This window comes from Sebastes fasciatus, chromosome 23 (genome assembly GCF_043250625.1).
Source record: "Sebastes fasciatus isolate fSebFas1 chromosome 23, fSebFas1.pri, whole genome shotgun sequence".
Taxonomy (NCBI): Eukaryota; Metazoa; Chordata; class Actinopteri; order Perciformes; family Sebastidae; genus Sebastes; species Sebastes fasciatus.
In genome coordinates this window covers 378,870-401,369 of record NC_133817.1, presented here as the reverse complement: position 1 = coordinate 401,369, position 22,500 = coordinate 378,870, and the positions used below count along the sequence as shown (strand labels likewise).

General features: G+C 39.4%; 2 protein-coding genes across 2 annotated transcripts in view; both read left to right on the top strand.

Annotated features, from left to right (window-relative positions):
- The window catches only part of tmbim4 (transmembrane BAX inhibitor motif containing 4), a 5,356-nt gene extending 2,979 nt beyond the window's left edge, over nucleotides 1-2,377 (top strand). Inside the window, exons 5-7 of the mRNA XM_074625103.1 lie at nucleotides 1-47; nucleotides 143-188; nucleotides 711-2,377. The exon at nucleotides 1-47 is cut by the window's left edge and continues 71 nt beyond it. Of these exons, the coding sequence (XP_074481204.1) occupies nucleotides 1-47; nucleotides 143-188; nucleotides 711-917 (300 nt within the window). The 3' untranslated portion in view covers nucleotides 918-2,377. The remainder of the gene's footprint in view (nucleotides 48-142; nucleotides 189-710) is intronic.
- Nucleotides 2,378-8,137: 5,760 nt separating this feature from the next.
- Nucleotides 8,138-22,500, top strand: part of lemd3 (LEM domain containing 3) — a 15,735-nt gene continuing 1,372 nt past the window's right edge. The window contains exons 1-13 of the mRNA XM_074626213.1: nucleotides 8,138-9,538; nucleotides 16,754-16,794; nucleotides 17,269-17,338; nucleotides 17,555-17,628; nucleotides 18,252-18,331; nucleotides 18,432-18,577; nucleotides 19,385-19,486; nucleotides 19,723-19,825; nucleotides 20,024-20,202; nucleotides 20,352-20,433; nucleotides 20,548-20,653; nucleotides 20,751-20,829; nucleotides 21,517-22,500. The exon at nucleotides 21,517-22,500 is cut by the window's right edge and continues 1,372 nt beyond it. Coding sequence (XP_074482314.1) covers nucleotides 8,197-9,538; nucleotides 16,754-16,794; nucleotides 17,269-17,338; nucleotides 17,555-17,628; nucleotides 18,252-18,331; nucleotides 18,432-18,577; nucleotides 19,385-19,486; nucleotides 19,723-19,825; nucleotides 20,024-20,202; nucleotides 20,352-20,433; nucleotides 20,548-20,653; nucleotides 20,751-20,829; nucleotides 21,517-21,695 — 2,583 coding nt within the window. The 5' untranslated portion in view covers nucleotides 8,138-8,196 and the 3' untranslated portion in view covers nucleotides 21,696-22,500. The remainder of the gene's footprint in view (nucleotides 9,539-16,753; nucleotides 16,795-17,268; nucleotides 17,339-17,554; nucleotides 17,629-18,251; nucleotides 18,332-18,431; nucleotides 18,578-19,384; nucleotides 19,487-19,722; nucleotides 19,826-20,023; nucleotides 20,203-20,351; nucleotides 20,434-20,547; nucleotides 20,654-20,750; nucleotides 20,830-21,516) is intronic.

Genomic DNA, 22,500 nt, shown 5'->3' with positions numbered 1-22,500 from the left:
GTCTACACCTTCCAGTCCAAGAGAGACTTCAGCAAACTGGGAGCAGGGTGAGTGTTTTCATGGTTTTAATATCTCAAAGCTGCTGTATCCGTCCTCTAGAGGGAGCCCTCGTCACACTTCTCCGTCTGTTCTGTCCTTACAGACTGTTCGCCTGCCTGTGGATCCTCCTCATCGCCGGCTGCATGAGGGTGAGTGACATTAATGAGTTTATTTCATATGAAAGAAATTAAAAAGTGAGAAAAAATACTAATGTATTCAGACAGAAAACGGTGTGCGTGTTGCTGCAGTTAAAATACGATCCAGAAAGCCAGAGCTCTCGCTAAGCTGTCCTACGATGCTGGTTATCAACTTGGTAAATCAACCCAGAGTTTTTTCAGTGGTCTGCAAAGAAGCTCAAAGACACACACACCGCTCACACTGTCAGAACCGGTTGTTATAGAAATGATTCATATCATATTTAATATTATTATTATATATGATGGAATGAGATACTCTAGTTACCAGAAATATGTGGCCACCTGAACGTCCCAGATGTGATAGTTGAACATGTGGTTCATATATCCTGGGTATTCATCTGCTGCTATAACAGACAAGAACTGTTCCATTAACTGCCCAGCAGTGGAAGCTGAGGAGCAGGTTGTCCACACAACACTGATTCCATCTCTGAATTCAATCCCCCCCCCTTCATGCTGACTCTGTTCTCTCTGCAGTTCTTCTTCAACAGCGACAGCACCGAGCTGATCCTGTCTGGAGCCGGAGCCCTGGTCTTCTGTGGCTTCATCATCTACGACACCCACATGCTGATGAAGCAGCTGTCTCCTGAGGAGCACATCCTGGCCTCCATCAACCTCTATCTGGACATCGTCAACCTCTTCCTGCACATCCTGCGTATCCTGGACTCTCTGAAGAAGCACTGAGGGCTGCAGGACCACGTCAGACACTCAGCTGGACTCACTGGTGTTAACCCCCCCGCGTTCATGTGAGTGTCTGTCCTGAAGTCCACCAGATGTTAGATTGTAAAGAGGGAACCTGTCCTTCTCGGTGAACTGTCTCTACAGGCGTCTGCACTACGTACTTCTGTTTATCGCCACCATTACTTCTTTATAGCTAGCTTTGCTTTTGTATTAAGTGAAGTCGATCTATATCAGTAACGTTTTCTTTGTTCTGAAACTTAAATGCACCCCCCAAATGTTTTTATTCTTATTTTATTCTAACGTTTTTATCTATTCTTTTGTTATTATACTGTTTGATTTGCACCAACATAACCAAAGCAAATTCCTAGTGTATACCTCTTACACCTGGCAATAAACACCATTCTGATTCTGATTCTGATATGATGAGACGGCTCAGTGGTCCACTACCTGATACCTGATATAGAGCCCTCTAGCGCCCCCAGCTGGCCTATTAGCAGCTCACCTTGTGCTGTTGACACTTCCCAGTTCACTCAGTGAGTCAAATGAATGCATACATATTTAATATACTACTACTAGTATATACATATACATGGTGGTATACACTCAGCTGCCAGTTTATTAGGAACACTGAGCTAAACCTGATGCAGTCTGATACAGCAGTCAGGCAGTAAACCTTCAGGTTCTTATATTCAGGGCTTTGATGGACATTCATTTAACTGTGTTCATTTCAAACATTAAACTACGCCCTTTTCCAAATTCATACATGTTATTGCTACGGTCTGAGACGGTATATAATATATAATATAATAAACTCATATTGTGATGTCATAGGGTATAGAGTGGGTGGTGTTCCCCTTTAAGGGTGAGCTTCAGGACATGTTGTCATATGAGGCACTAGTGGACGCTGTAACACGTTTAGAGAGGGCATTTCTCATCGTATATCTTTCCAGCTTTGGGTTTTCATATCTATCTATCATTCCACTAATTTATTCTTAAACTGAGTTTATATTGAATGTTTTAAATGTAGTAGTTTATATTCCACCAGTATCACTTCATCATGGTGTACAAGAAGACCACAACAGTTTAGTAAAGTGCATGCCTGGGTTCATTGATGTCTGTGATTGTACATATTCTAACGGTGTAAATGTAACCGTGTACAGTTCAGTACTGAAGAACTGCAGTCAGTGAAGAAGTGGAATCATTCTGTGAGTAATCTCAAGCATCAGGATGTCTAAATGTTCTTCATGAATGATTAAGAAGACCTTGTGGAATGTTTTTCATGTTCAAACTGCGGTTGTGTGCACGTCTTCAATGTACTGGACTAACAGCAGATCTATGTCTTTCTGTCATTGTGTTTGTTTTATTGATTATGGTTTATGATAATTAACTTCTGTAAACTGTTGTTATACATTCTTTATGGAGCTGTCAGAAAATAAAGATTACCATATTTTCTGATTGGAAAATGACCTGTTTTTGTGTTTGTTGAGTTCTGCTGAAGCATCTTTTTGCTTTTTATGTACAAATGTTGTCCTCCTGCTGCAGAAACAATGACCTCATTATCACACATTATAACTTCTGTCTCTGAGCATTCCAGATTAATTTGATTCTATTCTCTAAAAAGTCTCTGGACGAAGATGAAGCCATGAAACATTTGCAAGAATATGAACACCTAAATGCAGTACCTTGGTGAGATCAACAATGAACTGCTACACAACGGCATTCAAAGTGAATTAAAAACAAAGTAAAAGTGGTCAAGGAACAAGTAATAAAAAAAATAAATAAAAAAAGAAAAATATATATCATAAAATAAAAGAAACAGGGCTAATTCATCACATCTAATAATTGAAGCGTTATTATTTATGTTTATAAATGATATAAATGATAAATGATGTTTATAAATGATATAAATGATAAATGATGTTTATGTTTATAAATGTATTTTATTTTTTATTTTAATTATTAATATTATTTTATAATATCTTTATGAATGATTATTTGTTTATAAATGATAATTTATAAACACATTATACAATAATGTGTTTATGTGTTATTAAATGATAATTTCTACAGTAACGCCCCTGAGAATAAGGTAGATACTATAAAGTGTTGATAAATGATGATTTATTAACAGTTTTATAGTATAAAGTGTTGATAAATGATGATTTATTAACAGTTTTATAGTATAAAGTGTTGATAAATGATGATTTATTAACAGTATTATAGTATAAAGTGTTGATAAATGATGATTTATTAACAGTATTATAGTATAAAGTGTTGATAAATGATGATTTATTAACAGTATTATAGTATAAAGTGTTGATAAATGATGATTTATTAACAGTTTTATAGTATAAAGTGTTGATAAATGATGATTTATTAACAGTTTTATAGTATAAAGTGTTGATAAATGGTGATTTATTAACAGTATAGTATTATAAAGTGTTGATAAATGATGATTTATTAACAGTTTTATATTATAAAGTGTTGATAAATGGTGATTTATTAACAGTTTTATAGTATAAAGTGTTGATAAATGATGATTTATTAACAGTATAGTATTATAAAGTGTTGATAAATGATGATTTATTAACAGTTATAGTATAAAGTGTTGATAAATGATGATTTATTAACAGTTTTATAGTATAAAGTGTTGATAAATGGTGATTTATTAACAGTATAGTATTATAAAGTGTTGATAAATGATGATTTATTAACAGTTTTATATTATAAAGTGTTGATAAATGGTGATTTATTAACAGTTTTATAGTATAAAGTGTTGATAAATGATGATTTATTAACAGTATAGTATTATAAAGTGTTGATAAATGATGATTTATTAACAGTTTTATAGTATAAAGTGTTGATAAATGATGATTTATTAACAGTTTTATAGTATAAAGTGTTGATAAATGATGATTTATTAACAGTTTTATAGTATAAAGTGTTGATAAATGATGATTTATTAACAGTATTATAGTATAAAGTGTTGATAAATGATGATTTATTAACAGTATTATAGTATAAAGTGTTGATAAATGATGATTTATTAAGTTTTATAGTATAAAGTGTTGATAAATGATGATTTATTAACAGTTTTATAGTATAAAGTGTTGATAAATTATGATTTATTAACAGTTTTATAGTATAAAGTGTTGATAAATGATGATTTATTAACAGTATTATAGTATAAAGTGTTGATAAATAATGATTTATTAACAGTATTATAGTATAAAGTGTTGATAAATGATGATTTATTAACAGTTTTATAGTATAAAGTGTTGATAAATGATGATTTATTAACAGTATTATAGTATAAAGTGTTGATAAATGGTGATTTATTAACAGTATAGTATAAAGTGTTGATAAATGGTGATTTGTTAACAGTATAGTATAAAGTGTTGATAAATGGTGATTTGTTAACAGTATAGTATAAAGTGTTGATAAATGATGATTTATTAACAGTATTATAGTATAAAGTGTTGATAAATGATGATTTATCAACAGTATTATAGTATAAAGTGTTGATAAATAATGATTTATTAACAGTATTATAGTATAAAGTGTTGATAAATGATGATTTATTAACAGTATAGTATTATAAAGTGTTGATAAATGATGATTTATTAACAGTTTTATAGTATAAAGTGTTGATAAATGATGATTTATTAACAGTTTTATAGTATAAAGTGTTGATAAATGATGATTTGTTAACAGTATTATAGTATAAAGTGTTGATAAATGGTGATTTATTAACAGTTTTATAGTATAAAGTGTTGATAAATGATGATTTATTAACAGTATAGTATTATAAAGTGTTGATAAATGATGATTTATTAACAGTTTTATAGTATAAAGTGTTGATAAATGATGATTTATTAACAGTTTTATAGTATAAAGTGTTGATAAATGATGATTTGTTAACAGTATTATAGTATAAAGTGTTGATAAATGGTGATTTATTAATAGTATTATAGTATAAAGTGTTGATAAATGATGATTTATTAACAGTATTATAGTATAAAGTGTTGATAAATGGTGATTTGTTAACAGTATAGTATAAAGTGTTGATAAATGATGATTTATTAACAGTATTATAGTATAAAGTGTTGATAAATGATGATTTATTAACAGTATTATAGTATAAAGTGTTGATAAATGATGATTTGTTAACAGTATAGTATAAAGTGTTGATAAATGATGATTTATTAACAGTATTATAGTATAAAGTGTTGATAAATGGTGATTTATTAACAGTATTATAGTATAAAGTGTTGATAAATGATGATTTGTTAACAGTATTATAGTATAAAGTGTTGATAAATGATGATTTATTAACAGTATTATAGTATAAAGTGTTGATAAATGGTGATTTGTTAACAGTATTATAGTATAAAGTGTTGATAAATGATGATTTGTTAACAGTATAGTATAAAGTGTTGATAAATGATGATTTGTTAACAGTATTATAGTATAAAGTGTTGATAAATGGTGATTTGTTAACAGTATTATAGTATAAAGTGTTGATAAATGATGATTTGTTAACAGTTTTATAGTATAAAGTGTTGATAAATGATGATTTGTTAACAGTATTATAGTATAAAGTGTTGATAAATGGTGATTTGTTAACAGTTTTATAGTATAAAGTGTTGATAAATGATGATTTGTTAACAGTATTATAGTATAAAGTGTTGATAAATGATGATTTATTAACAGTATTATAGTATAAAGTGTTGATAAATGGTGATTTGTTAACAGTATTATAGTATAAAGTGTTGATAAATGATGATTTGTTAACAGTATAGTATAAAGTGTTGATAAATGATGATTTGTTAACAGTATTATAGTATAAAGTGTTGATAAATGATGATTTGTTAACAGTTTTATATTATAAAGTGTTGATAAATGATGATTTATTAACAGTATTATAGTATAAAGTGTTGATAAATGATGATTTGTTAACAGTATTATAGTATAAAGTGTTGATAAATGGTGATTTGTTAACAGTTTTATAGTATAAAGTGTTGATAAATGATGATTTATTAATAGTATTATAGTATAAAGTGTTGATAAATGATGATTTATTAACAGTATTATAGTATAAAGTGTTGATAAATGGTGATTTGTTAACAGTATAGTATAAAGTGTTGATAAATGGTGATTTATTAACAGTATTATAGTATAAAGTGTTGATAAATGATGATTTATCAACAGTATTATAGTATAAAGTGTTGATAAATAATGATTTATTAACAGTATTATAGTATAAAGTGTTGATAAATGATGATTTATTAACAGTTTTATAATATAAAGTGTTGATAAATGATGATTTATTAACAGTATTATAGTATAAAGTGTTGATAAATGGTGATTTATTAACAGTATAGTATAAAGTGTTGATAAATGGTGATTTATTAACAGTATATTATTATAAAGTGTTGATAAATGATGATTTGTTAACAGTATTATAGTATAAAGTGTTGATAAATGGTGATTTATTAACAGTTTTATAGTATAAAGTGTTGATAAATGATGATTTATTAACAGTATAGTATTATAAAGTGTTGATAAATGATGATTTATTAACAGTTTTATAGTATAAAGTGTTGATAAATGATGATTTATTAACAGTTTTATAGTATAAAGTGTTGATAAATGATGATTTGTTAACAGTTTTATATTATAAAGTGTTGATAAATGGTGATTTATTAATAGTATTATAGTATAAAGTGTTGATAAATGATGATTTATTAACAGTATTATAGTATAAAGTGTTGATAAATGGTGATTTGTTAACAGTATAGTATAAAGTGTTGATAAATGATGATTTATTAACAGTATTATAGTATAAAGTGTTGATAAATGATGATTTGTTAACAGTATAGTATAAAGTGTTGATAAATGATGATTTATTAACAGTATTATAGTATAAAGTGTTGATAAATGGTGATTTATTAACAGTATTATAGTATAAAGTGTTGATAAATGATGATTTGTTAACAGTATTATAGTATAAAGTGTTGATAAATGATGATTTATTAACAGTATTATAGTATAAAGTGTTGATAAATGGTGATTTGTTAACAGTATTATAGTATAAAGTGTTGATAAATGATGATTTGTTAACAGTATAGTATAAAGTGTTGATAAATGATGATTTGTTAACAGTATTATAGTATAAAGTGTTGATAAATGGTGATTTGTTAACAGTATTATAGTATAAAGTGTTGATAAATGATGATTTGTTAACAGTTTTATAGTATAAAGTGTTGATAAATGATGATTTGTTAACAGTATTATAGTATAAAGTGTTGATAAATGGTGATTTGTTAACAGTTTTATAGTATAAAGTGTTGATAAATGATGATTTGTTAACAGTATTATAGTATAAAGTGTTGATAAATGATGATTTATTAACAGTATTATAGTATAAAGTGTTGATAAATGATGATTTATTAACAGTATTATAGTATAAAGTGTTGATAAATGGTGATTTGTTAACAGTATAGTATAAAGTGTTGATAAATGATGATTTGTTAACAGTATTATAGTATAAAGTGTTGATAAATGATGATTTGTTAACAGTTTTATATTATAAAGTGTTGATAAATGGTGATTTATTAACAGTATTATAGTATAAACTAAAGTGTTGATAAATGATGATTTATTAACAGTATTATAGTATAAAGTGTTGATAAATGGTGATTTGTTAACAGTATTATAGTATAAAGTGTTGATAAATGATGATTTGTTAACAGTTTTATATTATAAAGTGTTGATAAATGGTGATTTATTAACAGTATTATAGTATAAACTAAAGTGTTGATAAATGGTGATTTATTAACAGTATTATAGTATAAAGTGTTGATAAATGGTGATTTGTTAACAGTATTATAGTATAAAGTGTTGATAAATGATGATTTGTTAACAGTATTATAGTATAAAGTGTTGATAAATGATGATTTGTTAACAGTATAGTATAAAGTGTTGATAAATGATAATTTATTAACAGTATTATAGTATAAAGTGTTGATAAATGATGATTTATTAACAGTATTATAATATAAAGTGTTGATAAATGATGATTTGTTAACAGTATTATAGTATAAAGTGTTGATAAATGATGATTTATTAACAGTATTATAGTATAAAGTGTTGATAAATGATGATTTGTTAACAGTATAGTATAAAGTGTTGTATAAAGTGTTGCCGGTGTTGAACGCAGCCCGTCGCCTCCCCGTCCTACGTCACGTCCTGTACCATCATCTCCCGGAGAGCAGTGAAGATGGCGGCGGCGCTAGCGGATGAGGATCTGTTCAGAGAGCTGCAGCGCTGCGGCTTCACTCCGCCGGGCCCGCTGACCGACAGCACGCGGCCGGTCTACCTCAAGAAGCTCAAGAAGCTCCGCGACGACCAGCAGCGGAGCGGCTACCGGCTCTCCAAGGCCCGCAGCGGCGGGTTTACCGGAGGAGCCGGAGGAACCGGAGGAGGAGCTCAGCCCGCCGGAGGAACCGGAGCTAACAGCGGAGCTAACAGCGGAGCTAACACAGCTAACTCTGCTAACGCGGCTAGCGGAGGCTCCAGCGGCCGTGACGTCACGCAGCTCTCCTCCAGCAGGAGACCCGGCCGGAAGTGCTCCGTCCTCGGCTTCAGCTCCGACGAGTCAGACGCTGAAGCTCCGCTGAAGAGGAGAGCAGGCCTCAACCACCAGAACCAGAACCAGAACCAGACCCAGCAGACCAGAACCCGGCCCGGGACCAACAGCAACAGCTCTACTCCGGGTCCTGGTTCTGGTTCTGGCTCTAGAGGCGGGTCGCTGGGCTGGGGGGTCCGGGTCAGAACCAGAACCAGAACCAGCCCAGAGGAGGACTATGGTGATGATGATGATGATGATGATGACGATGAGGCCGAACCGGAACCAGAACCGGAGAAGAACTCTCGCTCTCTGAACGGCTGCGGTTCGACTCACTGTACCACCAGAACCGGAACCGGGAAGCGGACCGGGGACTACTCTGACTCAGAGGAGGAGGACCGGGTCGGTACCGGTACCGTGGACCGGCTGGAGTCCAGGCGGAGCCACGGAGCGGGCCGGGCGGTTCTGATGAGGAGGAGAGAGGAAGAGGAGGAGGAGGGGATGAAGAGCAGACTGGACTCAGAACCATCAGGAGGGTCTCGGAACCAGAACTACCCCAGGAAGTCCATCTACGTGTCCCTCTCGGAGAACCACGGAGGACTGTCCGGTACCGGCAGGAACAACCACGTAGAGGACGAGGACGGAGCCTCCCGGACCGGTACCAGCACCGGTACCGGTACCAGCAGATTCGCCATCGGGCTCAGACCGCGGTTCTCCTCCTACAGCAGTCTGTCCCAGAACTACCGGGCCAACCACTCCAACCACTCCTCCTACAGCCAGGCGGTTCTGAAGCAGCAGCTGTCGGTACCGGTCCCGGTACCGGAGGACGAGCTGCTGCAGCAGTTCAAACGGGACGAGGTGAGCTCACCTGGCAGCTTCAGCGCTCACTACCTGTCCATGTTCCTGCTCACAGCAGCCTGCCTCTTCTTCCTGCTGCTGGGCCTCATGTACCTCCGGATGAGGGGAACCGGGTCAGCGGAGGCGGACGGAACCAGTGAGTATCCACACCATGATCCAGAGTATCCACACCATGATCCAGAGTATCTCACACCAGAGGTTCTGTTCAGTGTTTATCTCAGAGGTTCTGACAACATGTTTCAGAGGTTCTGACATCATGTTTCAGAGGTTCTGACATCATGTTTCAGAGGTTCTGACATCATGTTTCAGAGGTTCTGACATCATGTTTCAGAGGTTCTGACATCATGTTTCAGAGGTTCTGACAACATGTTTCAGAGGTTCTGACATCATGTTTCAGAGGTTCTGACATCATGTTTCAGAGGTTCTGACATCATGTTTCAGAGGTTCTGACATGTTTCAGTGTTTATCTCAGAGGTTCTGACATGTTTCAGAGGTTCTGACATCATGTTTCAGAGGTTCTGACATCATGTTTCAGAGGTTCTGACATGTTTCAGTGTTTATCTCAGAGGTTCTGACATCATGTTTCAGAGGTTCTGACAACATGTTTCAGAGGTTCTGACATGTTTCAGTGTTTATCTCAGAGGTTCTGACATCATGTTTCAGAGGTTCTGACATCATGTTTCAGAGGTTCTGACATGTTTCAGTGTTTATCTCAGAGGTTCTGACATCATGTTTCAGAGGTTCTGACATGTTTCAGTGTTTATCTCAGAGGTTCTGACATCATGTTTCAGAGGTTCTGACATCATGTTTCAGAGGTTCTGACATGTTTCAGAGGTTCTGACAACATGTTTCAGAGGTTCTGACATGTTTCAGTGTTTATCTCAGAGGTTCTGACATCATGTTTCAGAGGTTCTGACATCATGTTTCAGAGGTTCTGACATCATGTTTCAGAGGTTCTGACAACATGTTTCAGAGGTTCTGACATCATGTTTCAGAGGTTCTGACATGTTTCAGAGGTTCTGACATCATGTTTCAGAGGTTCTGACATGTTTCAGAGGTTCTGACATCATGTTTCAGAGGTTCTGACATGTTTCAGAGGTTCTGACATCATGTTTCAGAGGTTCTGACAACATGTTTCAGAGGTTCTGACATCATGTTTCAGAGGTTCTGACATGTTTCAGTGTTTATACCAGAGGTTCTGACATCATGTTTCAGAGGTTCTGACATCATGTTTCAGAGGTTCTGACATGTTTCAGTGTTTATACCAGAGGTTCTGACATCATGTTTCAGAGGTTCTGACATGTTTCAGTGTTTATCTCAGAGGTTCTGACATCATGTTTCAGAGGTTCTGACATGTTTCAGAGGTTCTGACAACATGTTTCAGAGGTTCTGACATCATGTTTCAGAGGTTCTGACATGTTTCAGTGTTTATCTCAGAGGTTCTGACATCATGTTTCAGAGGTTCTGACATCATGTTTCAGAGGTTCTGACATCATGTTTCAGAGGTTCTGACAACATGTTTCAGAGGTTCTGACATGTTTCAGAGGTTCTGACATCATGTTTCAGAGGTTCTGACATCATGTTTCAGAGGTTCTGACATGTTTCAGTGTTTATCTCAGAGGTTCTGACATCATGTTTCAGAGGTTCTGACATGTTTCAGTGTTTATCTCAGAGGTTCTGACATCATGTTTCAGAGGTTCTGACATGTTTCAGTGTTTATCTCAGAGGTTCTGACATCATGTTTCAGAGGTTCTGACATCATGTTTCAGAGGTTCTGACATCATGTTTCAGAGGTTCTGACATCATGTTTCAGAGGTTCTGACATGTTTCAGTGTTTATCTCAGAGGTTCTGACAACATGTTTCAGAGGTTCTGACAACATGTTTCAGAGGTTCTGACAACATGTTTCAGAGGTTCTGACAACATGTTTCAGAGGTTCTGACATCATGTTTCAGAGGTTCTGACAACATGTTTCAGAGGTTCTGACATCATGTTTCAGAGGTTCTGACATCATGTTTCAGAGGTTCTGACATCATGTTTCAGAGGTTCTGACATCATGTTTCAGAGGTTCTGACATGTTTCAGTGTTTATCTCAGAGGTTCTGACATCATGTTTCAGAGGTTCTGACATGTTTCAGTGTTTATCTCAGAGGTTCTGACATCATGTTTCAGAGGTTCTGACATCATGTTTCAGAGGTTCTGACAACATGTTTCAGAGGTTCTGACATCATGTTTCAGAGGTTCTGACATCATGTTTCAGAGGTTCTGACATCATGTTTCAGAGGTTCTGACATCATGTTTCAGAGGTTCTGACATGTTTCAGTGTTTATCTCAGAGGTTCTGACATCATGTTTCAGAGGTTCTGACATGTTTCAGTGTTTATCTCAGAGGTTCTGACATCATGTTTCAGAGGTTCTGACATGTTTCAGTGTTTATCTCAGAGGTTCTGACATCATGTTTCAGAGGTTCTGACATCATGTTTCAGAGGTTCTGACATCATGTTTCAGAGGTTCTGACATCATGTTTCAGAGGTTCTGACATCATGTTTCAGAGGTTCTGACATGTTTCAGTGTTTATCTCAGAGGTTCTGACAACATGTTTCAGAGGTTCTGAACCTTCTGTAAAGGAATCTGATTGTTAAAATAATTCAGAGGACCACCTTCCAGAGTAAATGACAAACTGGGCTTTATATATGTGGGTCAGGTGTTCGGACCCACATATATAAAGCAACCATCACTGCCTGCCATCATGAGTCCAAACTATTCTGGGTCATATCTCCTCACCACACGCTGTGGAGCTTCTACTGATGCAGGGTCGTCTCCAACATCACTTTTGGTTTAAAGGTCCCATATCGTAAAAAGTGAGATTTTCATGTCTTTTATATTATAAAGCAGGTTTAAGTGATATATAAATACTGTTAAACTATCAAAACGCTCAATATACAGAAACACACACAGCCCGTATTCAGAAACTGAGCGTTTGAAACAAGCCGTCAGGATTTCTGTCCATTTGTGATGTCACAAATATACAACATTTAGACCGTTACACGGTTTTAAATATAAACAGTCTAAATGTGTCCCAGTTTATTTCCTGTTGCAGTGTATGTGAATAACATCAGCTGACAGGGAGTAAACATGGACACAAACTGTTGCCTAGCAACGCAATTCAGTTGCAATGCACTAAAACGGAGCGTTTCAGACAGACAGGTGAATACAGGTATATTCAGACAGACAGGTGAATACAGGTATATTCAGACAGACAGGTGAATACAGGTATATTCAGACAAACAGAAGGTGAATACAGGTATATTCAGACAGACAGAGGGTGAATACAGGTATATTCAGACCCAGAGGGTGAATACAGGTATATTCAGACTGACAGAGGGTGAATACAGGTATATTCAGACAGACAGAGGGTGAATACAGGTATATTCAGACAGACAGAGGGTGAATACAGGTATATTCAGACAGAAGGTGAATACAGGTATATTCAGACAGAGGGTGAATACAGGTATATTCAGACAGAAGGTGAATACAGGTATATTCAGACAGAGGGTGAATACAGGTATATTCAGACAGAGGGTGAATACAGGTATATTCAGACAGAGGGTGAATACAGGTATATTCAGACAGAGGGTGAATACAGGTATATTCAGACAGAGGGTGAATACAGGTATATTCAGACAGAGGGTGAATACAGGTATATTCAGACAGAAGGTGAATACAGGTATATTCAGACAGAAGGTGAATACAGGTATATTCAGACACAGGGTGAATACAGGTATATTCAGACAGACAGGTGAATACAGGTATATTCAGACAAACAGAAGGTGAATACAGGTATATTCAGACCCAGAGGGTGAATACAGGTATATTCAGACTGACAGAGGGTGAATACAGGTATATTCAGACAGACAGAGGGTGAATACAGGTATATTCAGACAGACAGAGGGTGAATACAGGTATATTCAGACTGACAGAGGGTGAATACAGGTATATTCAGACAGACAGAGGGTGAATACAGGTATATTCAGACAGACAGAGGGTGAATACAGGTATATTCAGACAGACAGAGGGTGAATACAGGTATATTCAGACAGACAGAGGGTGAATACAGGTATATTCAGACAGACAGAGGGTGAATACAGGTATATTCAGACAGACAGAGGGTGAATACAGGTATATTCAGACAGACAGAGGGTGAATACAGGTATATTCAGACTGACAGAGGGTGAATACAGGTATATTCAGACAGACAGAGGGTGAATACAGGTATATTCAGACAGACAGAGGGTGAATACAGGTATATTCAGACAGACAGAGGGTGAATACAGGTATATTCAGACAGACAGAGGGTGAATACAGGTATATTCAGACAGAGGGTGAATACAGGTATATTCAGACAGAAGGTGAATACAGGTATATTCAGACAGAGGGTGAATACAGGTATATTCAGACAGAGGGTGAATACAGGTATATTCAGACAGAGGGTGAATACAGGTATATTCAGACAGAGGGTGAATACAGGTATATTCAGACAGAGGGTGAATACAGGTATATTCAGACAGAAGGTGAATACAGGTATATTCAGACACAGGGTGAATACAGGTATATTCAGACACAGGGTGAATACAGGTATATTCAGACAGAGGGTGAATACAGGTATATTCAGACAGAAGGTGAATACAGGTATATTCAGACAGAGGGTGAATACAGGTATATTCAGACAGAAGGTGAATACAGGTATATTCAGACAGAAGGTGAATACAGGTATATTCAGACAGAGGGTGAATACAGGTATATTCAGACAGAGGGTGAATACAGGTATATTCAGACAGAAGGTGAATACAGGTATATTCAGACACAGGGTGAATACAGGTATATTCAGACACAGGGTGAATACAGGTATATTCAGACAGAAGGTGAATACAGGTATATTCAGACACAGGGTGAATACAGGTATATTCAGACACAGGGTGAATACAGGTATATTCAGACAGAAGGTGAATACAGGTATATTCAGACAGAGGGTGAATACAGGTATATTCAGACAGAAGGTGAATACAGGTATATTCAGACAGAAGGTGAATACAGGTATATTCAGACACAGGGTGAATACAGGTATATTCAGACAGAAGGTGAATACAGGTATATTCAGACAGAGGGTGAATACAGGTATATTCAGACAGAAGGTGAATACAGGTATATTCAGACAGAGGGTGAATACAGGTATATTCAGACAGACAGAGTGTTTATAGTTTCATATCATTCCAGTATTCTTCCTCTAGCTTTAAAACCCGCCCGCTACAACCTCTGAATAACAGAATACTGTCCATTGGATTTTGAAGAGGTTAATCTAACCATTAGTCAGTACCTCCCCGGCCCACTAGGTGGCGCTTTGAGGCCCACCAGCAGGGTTATCCCCAAAGTATGTCTACTGGTCTTGCAGCTATTTTGCATCCCCTCTACAGTGATGGTTTGAAAGAGTGATGCGCTCCATGTAAACAGACCTGCTGTGGAGCCTCAACTGTGATCAAGCAGATTAGTTTTTAGCAGGTGTTCTCCAGGTAGTGGCTCGGTTCTGGTCCAAACACACACACATCCGTCCTCTTTGATGTTAGGATGAAGACTGATGTCCAGACCTCCCTGCACACTTGGACTGCAGTCAGCAAATATGATAAAACATTATTTCTGTAAAACGGTCCCTGTATCCTGACAGTAGAGAATGAGACAGATAATCTGTGTCCTCCGGTGCTCCTAACGGCTTTTACAAGATTCCACAGCGCCCGAAGGAAGACAGCCAATCAGAGCCAAGAGTTCATCTAACGTACCTGTCAATGACGTGAACTCTGACCAAACGGTCAAACTAGGCAGCGCTGATCAGATATGGATCAATATTCTGTACGTTAATGTCTATTTCTCTCCTCAGATGTTCTCAGAATCATCTTGTAGAGCACGGTTTAGCTGTAACATGACAAAGTTTGTGACCCGGCATGTTGAGATCAGTTCAAGGCCTATAGAAGGAGGCTGGGTCACAGGCAGACATGGGTCTGGAGCTCTGGGGTATAACATGCGCAGTATAACTGAAGCTGCGGTCGTGCGTTGCGATTGATTCAATTTCGGTAAGTCCAGACCAGATTTTACTGCGCATGTGTTATACCCCCAAAGATATGACGCGTTGGTGACGCGTGACCCAGCCTCTTTTCCATAGGCCTTGGATCTGTTGAGGAAATACCAAGTACCGCCCACCAGCCGGAGCCACCCTTCTCATGTTACAGCTAAACCGTGCACTACAAGAAGATCCTGAGAACATCTGAGGAGAGAAATAGGCATTAACGTAACAGAATATTGATTCATATTGATCAGCGCTGCCTAGTTTGACTGTTTGATCAGAGTTAGAGAGTCTCAGGAGCAGTGATTGACAGCTACGTTAGATGAATTCTCAGCTCTGATTGGTTGTTTTCTCTTACCTGTCTCATGTGATACTGTCAGGATATAGTGACCGTTTTAAAAAAACAAAATTTGTATCATATTTGCTCAAAGTTACCGACTGCAGCTTCAAATGATGCGTTCCCAGGAAGTCTGCAAGTGCAAATCAAGCCTCCAGGAAGAGAGCCGGTCGTTGATCCCAGCTTTCGTAGAGTCCAAACGGCAGGTTGAGGTTGAAAAATTGATCTTTTACAATTCCGAATAATTTCACTGAAGGATTCACCAGATTTCACACCGTTCCACTGATCCACAGGTTACGGTACCCTACCATAAAATTGAGCAATGTGCCAGCAAAAGAGATGGATGTAAACATGAATGCAGGTTTATAAAATGTGTTTTAAACTGAAGGAAATGTATTCAAGGTGTTTGTTAGACCTCGGTGAGACACAGCTGGGTTAGGGTGAGAAACACTGAATGTAAACAAACACCCACAGAGCACCTTTAATTGATTTAATCCTTCACATGATGAAGAAACAGGCCGATCATGTGTGAATATCATGTATGTAGATAGGTGGGGTTTGGAGGGAAAATGAGGAGTACATTTCACACTAACAGTCCGGTATAAAACTGTTTTAGTCTTCTCCATACTCCATGCTCATGAATTAATGTAGTGCCTGTGATTCTGGTCAGCGTAGTGAGATGGCAGCGCTCCAGGTGCTGAGCTGATGTGGTGAGGTTTCATGTACAGACACTGACTCACGTGTTAAGTGATGTCTGAACTACGCTCACATTCCACCGTCTCCAAACATGCCGCCTTATTGTCAAAGCTTTCCTCCTACTAATCCAGCCTGTGCCTTTACATGTGTGCTGTGTGATGGCTGTACGGTGGGCTTCTAGTGATGTTTCTGTCTCTCCTCTGTTGCAGTTAAGAGCCACCCTTTTGGCAGCGGGTTTGACGACTCTTATGTAAGTACATATTTTCCTCTTTTAGTTCTGTGTACAGCAGCATTGTGTTGTAAAGTTGTTGTTCCATGTAGTGAGCACATGAAAGGGGGTTGTGTACATTTATCCTGGAATGAGATGTGAAGCGTAGTAATGTATGTGAGAGTGAAGCTCTGATGGTCTCTCTGCAGCCGGTGTCTGTAGATCTAACCTGTAACACCGCTGTACACCCACCGGTGGACTGAGTGTTTCTAGCTGATCACATCACTCAGCTTCATGAATAACATTATCCCTGTTTAACATGTCAGACATATCGAATTAAATCTATACTTTAATATTATAAACGTAATATTTCTTCAGTGTTTGGATCAACTAGCTTGTGAAAAATAAGATGTGTCAGGTTTACAGCTATTATTTCAATGTTTCCGACACACAAAGTGCCGTCAGAAAGGTCTACACATGAACTAATAAATAAATCTATGTATTTATTATCTGCAGAACAAGACAGAGAAGGACCTGATCCTAAACCTGCTGCTCAATCTACATGACCACTTGGCCCACGTCGCAGGTAGCTATAACCTCTCTGATCTACTCTCTGTGGCTGCTGACTGACTGACTGACTGGCCTTCAGGTCGTACAGCCCAGCCCCTCTGTGCCTGTCATGTCAACATGAGTACTGATCAGTAGAGAAACAGGCTGTGAAGACGTATCGTGTTGGTAGAAGCGGTTAGCAGCAGTTCTTCTTCATCGATGGGTGACTGATGGGTTGATGTTGTGATTGCAGGCCAGCATGACTGTGGAGACCAGCAGCATCCAAACAGGAGTATGTCCATCGACGAGGCCTCTGCGTATCTACGGGTACGTCCACACGTTAACATCCCAACAAACAGGAGCTGAAAGTCTTGATATGTGCATCTCAGACAGGGTGACCTGGGAGCCTGAAGGGTCACTGTGAAGGACTACAGCAGAGTGTGTTTCCTGTGGTTTAGATGTTTTGAATGCAGGATATGAGAGTGATGCTAAATTTGACCCCCTTAGTTACTGTTGCTAGGTCAAACAAGCTTTACTAATGCTGCGTTCACACTACCAGCGACACAGCAACACGTCCTTTTCAAAGGAAGTTGGCGACATGAAGCTACAAACAGACGTCCGACACTTGACGTTGTGTGACGGGAGGGACGCGGTCTCAGCTGTTTTCAGCAGAATAAAGTTATGACTGTATTGTGTAAATCTCAGATGTTGTTTCCCTCAATGTGGCCCTAATACTCCGTAGTACATTGTCTCTTTGGCCCTCACTGCATTAGACTGATATACTATATACTGAGACTATAAACTGTGTTACCTTCATCACAATGATCACATGTTTTGCGGCTCCAGACAGATTATTATTTGCCTAAAATGTCTCTTTTGATAGTAAAGGCTGCTGACCCCTGGACTAAAGTGAACCAGCATCAGTTTACCTCTTCTGTTCTTCTGTTCAGGCTCAGAATCAGGATTTTGACGGCCTCATTCTTGCTTCTCTGGAATGGATCATCCGGACGGGCCAGGATGTTGGGATAAGGTAAATACCTCATATTATACATATTCATGCTGATCACAAGCCTGGCATGTGACATCTCTACTCACTCTGCATGTGTGTGTGTGCGTGTGTGCGTGCGCAGGCTGTCTGGGCAGGTAGCCGACGATCCGCTGACCGACGTGTCTGAGATCTCTCGGCTGGAGTCCACGCATCCCAAGATGCCCTTCTCCTGCCGCTTCCGCCGAGCCTTCCTCACCGTCATCAGCAGAGTCTTCCTCATTGCAGCTGGTGAGATAAACAACAGTTAGATCACAGCTGATCGGTGTGATTGATTAGTGTCACTAATGATGACTGAGTGGAAGCGACTGTTAAAAGAACATGAGATGAGAACCAACAGAGCATGTTTTCCTTTAGCAATTATTATAAGTTTCATTTTCTACTGTAAGAGAGAATAAGAATGGAAGTAAGGATAAGGGAACGTTCTAGGTGAAAACTGCTGCAGCAACACGAGATTAAAACGTCAGCGACTCAGTAAAGTCAGCAGCATTCGTCCTCCGTGGACCGATTCACGTTGCCTCCCCTGCAGCCCGCTGCTGCATGGCTAATGGATAACGGCTAATGGCTAACTGTTACACAGGCCGCATAACAGCTTGTGTTTTGGGAGAGCGGTACAGCACGAGTGAAAATGACCTACACTCAATAATGTGCCTGAACCTATCCTTTATGGACACGGCGCTGGAGGAGCTGCTGCTGTTCTGCTAGACAGCAGGGGTGTGACCATTCACTCAGCTCACGATACGATATGGGACCAATAAAGTGACTGATGGATTTATCATGCTCTAGATAACAGACAGATCAATCTATTCTCCAGACCAGGTGTCTTTCTTTGGTAAAACCACTAGGAGTCACCAAAGATGGTGAAATCCTTCACAGCGGTGTTTTAAGGAGAAACAGACATGTTTTATGGTAACAGCAGCAGCAGAAGAAGAAGCGTCAGTGCTGATTGTTGTTTAGCTCCACGTTGTTTGAACCTCAGCAGTGTTTGAACCTGTGAACTCTGTGTGTGTGTGTGTGTGTGTGTGTGTGTGTGTGCAGTGGTCGGCTGTGTGTGGAGTGTGGTCTGCTACATGAAGTACCGCTGGAGGAGAGAGGAGGAGGAGACCAGGCAGATGTACGACATGGTGGAGAGGATCATCGGTAAGGAACAACACACCTTCACCTGACTGGAGCAGAGATCAGGAGATAGATGTTTCACCAGAGAGAGTCCGACTCCTCGTGCATTAATAACATGGAGTACTAACAGATAGAGACATGAAACCACATACTCAGTATATGTATTTAAAGTATGTGTATCATACAGTATGTCCTGGGGGTTTGTCTCTGTATGTTCTGCTCTTCAATCCTTCATCCTTCCTGACGGTGTTGTTGTGTAGATGTGTTGAGGAGCCACAGCGAGGCCTGCCAAGAGAACCAGGACCTGCAGCCCTACCTGCCCATCCCCCACGTCAGAGACTTCCTGGTTCAGCCTCAGGACCGGTCAGTACTAACACGGACACAGCTTCTGAGTTCAGATAGAACACTTGACGAGGGTTCAGAGAGGTAGAGCAAGTGTCTGTGTGCTATAGCTTTCCTATTTGTGTCAGCATTCATGCTGCTCGGTAGGGTTGTTGTGATCACCTACTGATGGGTCAGGTGAGGAAGATGTGTCGGTACTAGCTGTGTTATATTTTACAGAAAGAAGATGAAGAAGATCTGGGAGCGGGCCATGAGTTTCCTCTCAGCCAACGAGTCCAGGATCAGAAAAGAGACTCAGAGGATCGGGGGAGGCGACTTCCTGGTCTGGAGGTGGATCCAGCCTTCTCTCAGCTGTGACAAGACCTCCTTGATGCCCTCCAAAGTCTGGCAGGGAAAAGGTAACGCACACGGAAACTGTTAGTGTCAGTGTGATTCCACCAGTTACACATGTTGACTGGACCTGATCATCAGCTCACTGAGAGGTTGTCTTTCTGTCTGTCCTCTTCGTCTGTCCTCTTCATCTGTCCTCTTCGTCTGTCCTCTCCAGCGTTCCCTCTGGACCGGAGGAACTCTCCTCCCAACAGCCTGACTCCATGTCTGAAGATCAGAAACATGTTCGACCCGGTCATGTGAGTACCCGTCTCTGCTTCTTGTTGGATGTTCTGTCTGCCTGCGTCTGTTCTCTGAGTGTTTATCTGACGCTCTGCTGGTTCTGCTGGTTCTGCTCCTCTCCGGTTCCTCAGGGAGGTCGGGGAGAACTGGGATCTCGCCATCCACGAGGCCATCCTGGAGAAGTGCAACGACAACGACGGTATCGTCCACATCGCCGTCGACAAGAACTCACGAGAGGTATGCTCCGTCTGTCCCATGAGATGATGATGTCACCCCCCCCCCCCATGCTGCTGGCTGCAGTGATGTCACACTGTGCTTCCTCCTGTCTCCACAGGGCTGCGTCTACGTCAAGTGTCTCTCTGCAGAGCAGTCGGGGAGAGCCTTCAAGGCGCTTCACGGCTCCTGGTTTGACGGTGAGTCACACTCTTAATAACACTGAGAGTTTAGGACTGTTGATGTTGTTGATGTGGACCTGTTGCTATGGAGACAGGTGAGAAGATGCTATACGATCCAGAAAGTCCAGTTGGAATAATTCATCCGTGACTTGTGAAGGCCGACTGAGTTTAGAGAAACAGACAGGAGAACCAGCAACCTCCTGCTGTGGACGGATTTTAGACACCTAAAAGAATCTACATCAGTTAATGTGTGTGCTATATTTAGAATGTTTTCACAGCCTTACCTCGCTGTCAGACAGCCCTACCTGACGGGGAACTGAAGCTGTTATCTATGCTCTCTTCAGAGACACCAGACTCCATTATAAAAACAGTAATAGTACCTCTCAGAACAGGAGCTGCTGGTCTACCGCTGCCTCCATCGGTTAGTCTGTTGGTGTTACTGTTTGACTTTGGTGAATCTCAACTAACCCTTTAATACACCAAATAAGACCCAATAGCAGAACCAGCATCCAGGTGCTCTTCCTCCGTCACCGTCTCCATCACTGAGCAGATATCTGTATGTGGAGGGTTTGGGGATTGTTCTCCTGCCTGCAGCTGTTGACTCGGCGGTTGATCTGTTGGGATGAGTGTTGCTGTGAACATGTGATGTTAGCTCCTCGTCTGTAGTGATCAGTCAGTGACGGGCTGCTGCTTCTGGTTCTACAGGTAAGCTGGTGACTGTGAAGTATCTGCGTCTGGACCGCTACCACCAGCGCTTCCCACAGGCCCAGGGCTGCAGCACGCCTCTGAAGGCCTCCAGCCTCCACATGAACACCACGAGCACCACGAACACTACGGCCCGCCTGCAGCACCGCGGATCGGCCAACTCTTCAGGCTTCTCATGAGATCAGCGTACGCGTTAGATTTAGCATCGTCCTCTGTGCCCTCCCAGCATGACAGCACCGGTCTGCTGCTGCTCCTTCACTGCTTTATAACGGGGAAGACTTCAGGGTGTGTCTCGGGAGAGCTCTCTTTCTTTTTCTTTCTTTCTTTGTCGTTTGTTTTTCAGCAGCGGATCGCAGCAGACGTTGTTCAGCGGTGCCGTGTTTGTTTTCAATAATCTTTGTATTAAAATGTCATGGATTTAACAAGGAAGCCAAGTTCTTGTGGAATATTTAAGACGTGTGCAGAGACTCCAACCCTCCCTCCTTCTCTTCCACAGTCTAACTGATGCCATGATGGAGTTCATGTGGGCGCTGTATGGAAATGGCTGCATGTATCAGAGTATGGCTCTATGTAAGCTTTCAGTACAACACGGTGTGGGTGTTGAAGATGTTCGATGTACTCCCTGTTGTTGTTATTATTATTATTATTATTATTATTATTATTCAGATTCTTATTATTTAGTCAGTGAGGGAAGGCATGAACGGACTTGTAGAGGGTGTGCTGTAAATACATGTGAATGGTGGCACAAGCTTTATTACATCCTCCGTATTAAAGGCAAACCATAAGCTCACGTTTTTTCTTGCTGCTCACTTCCCACGGCAGAGTACAGATGTGTATACAGATGTGTATCCAGAGGCTCCCCGGAGCGAGAGGCTGCAGCAGCACCGACACACACACAGACCGGTCCGGCTGGTAGAGCAGGGTAACCGTGGCGATGCTGACTCAGCCTCCGTGTGTTCTCCGTGTTCGGCCTTTCCTTTCCCT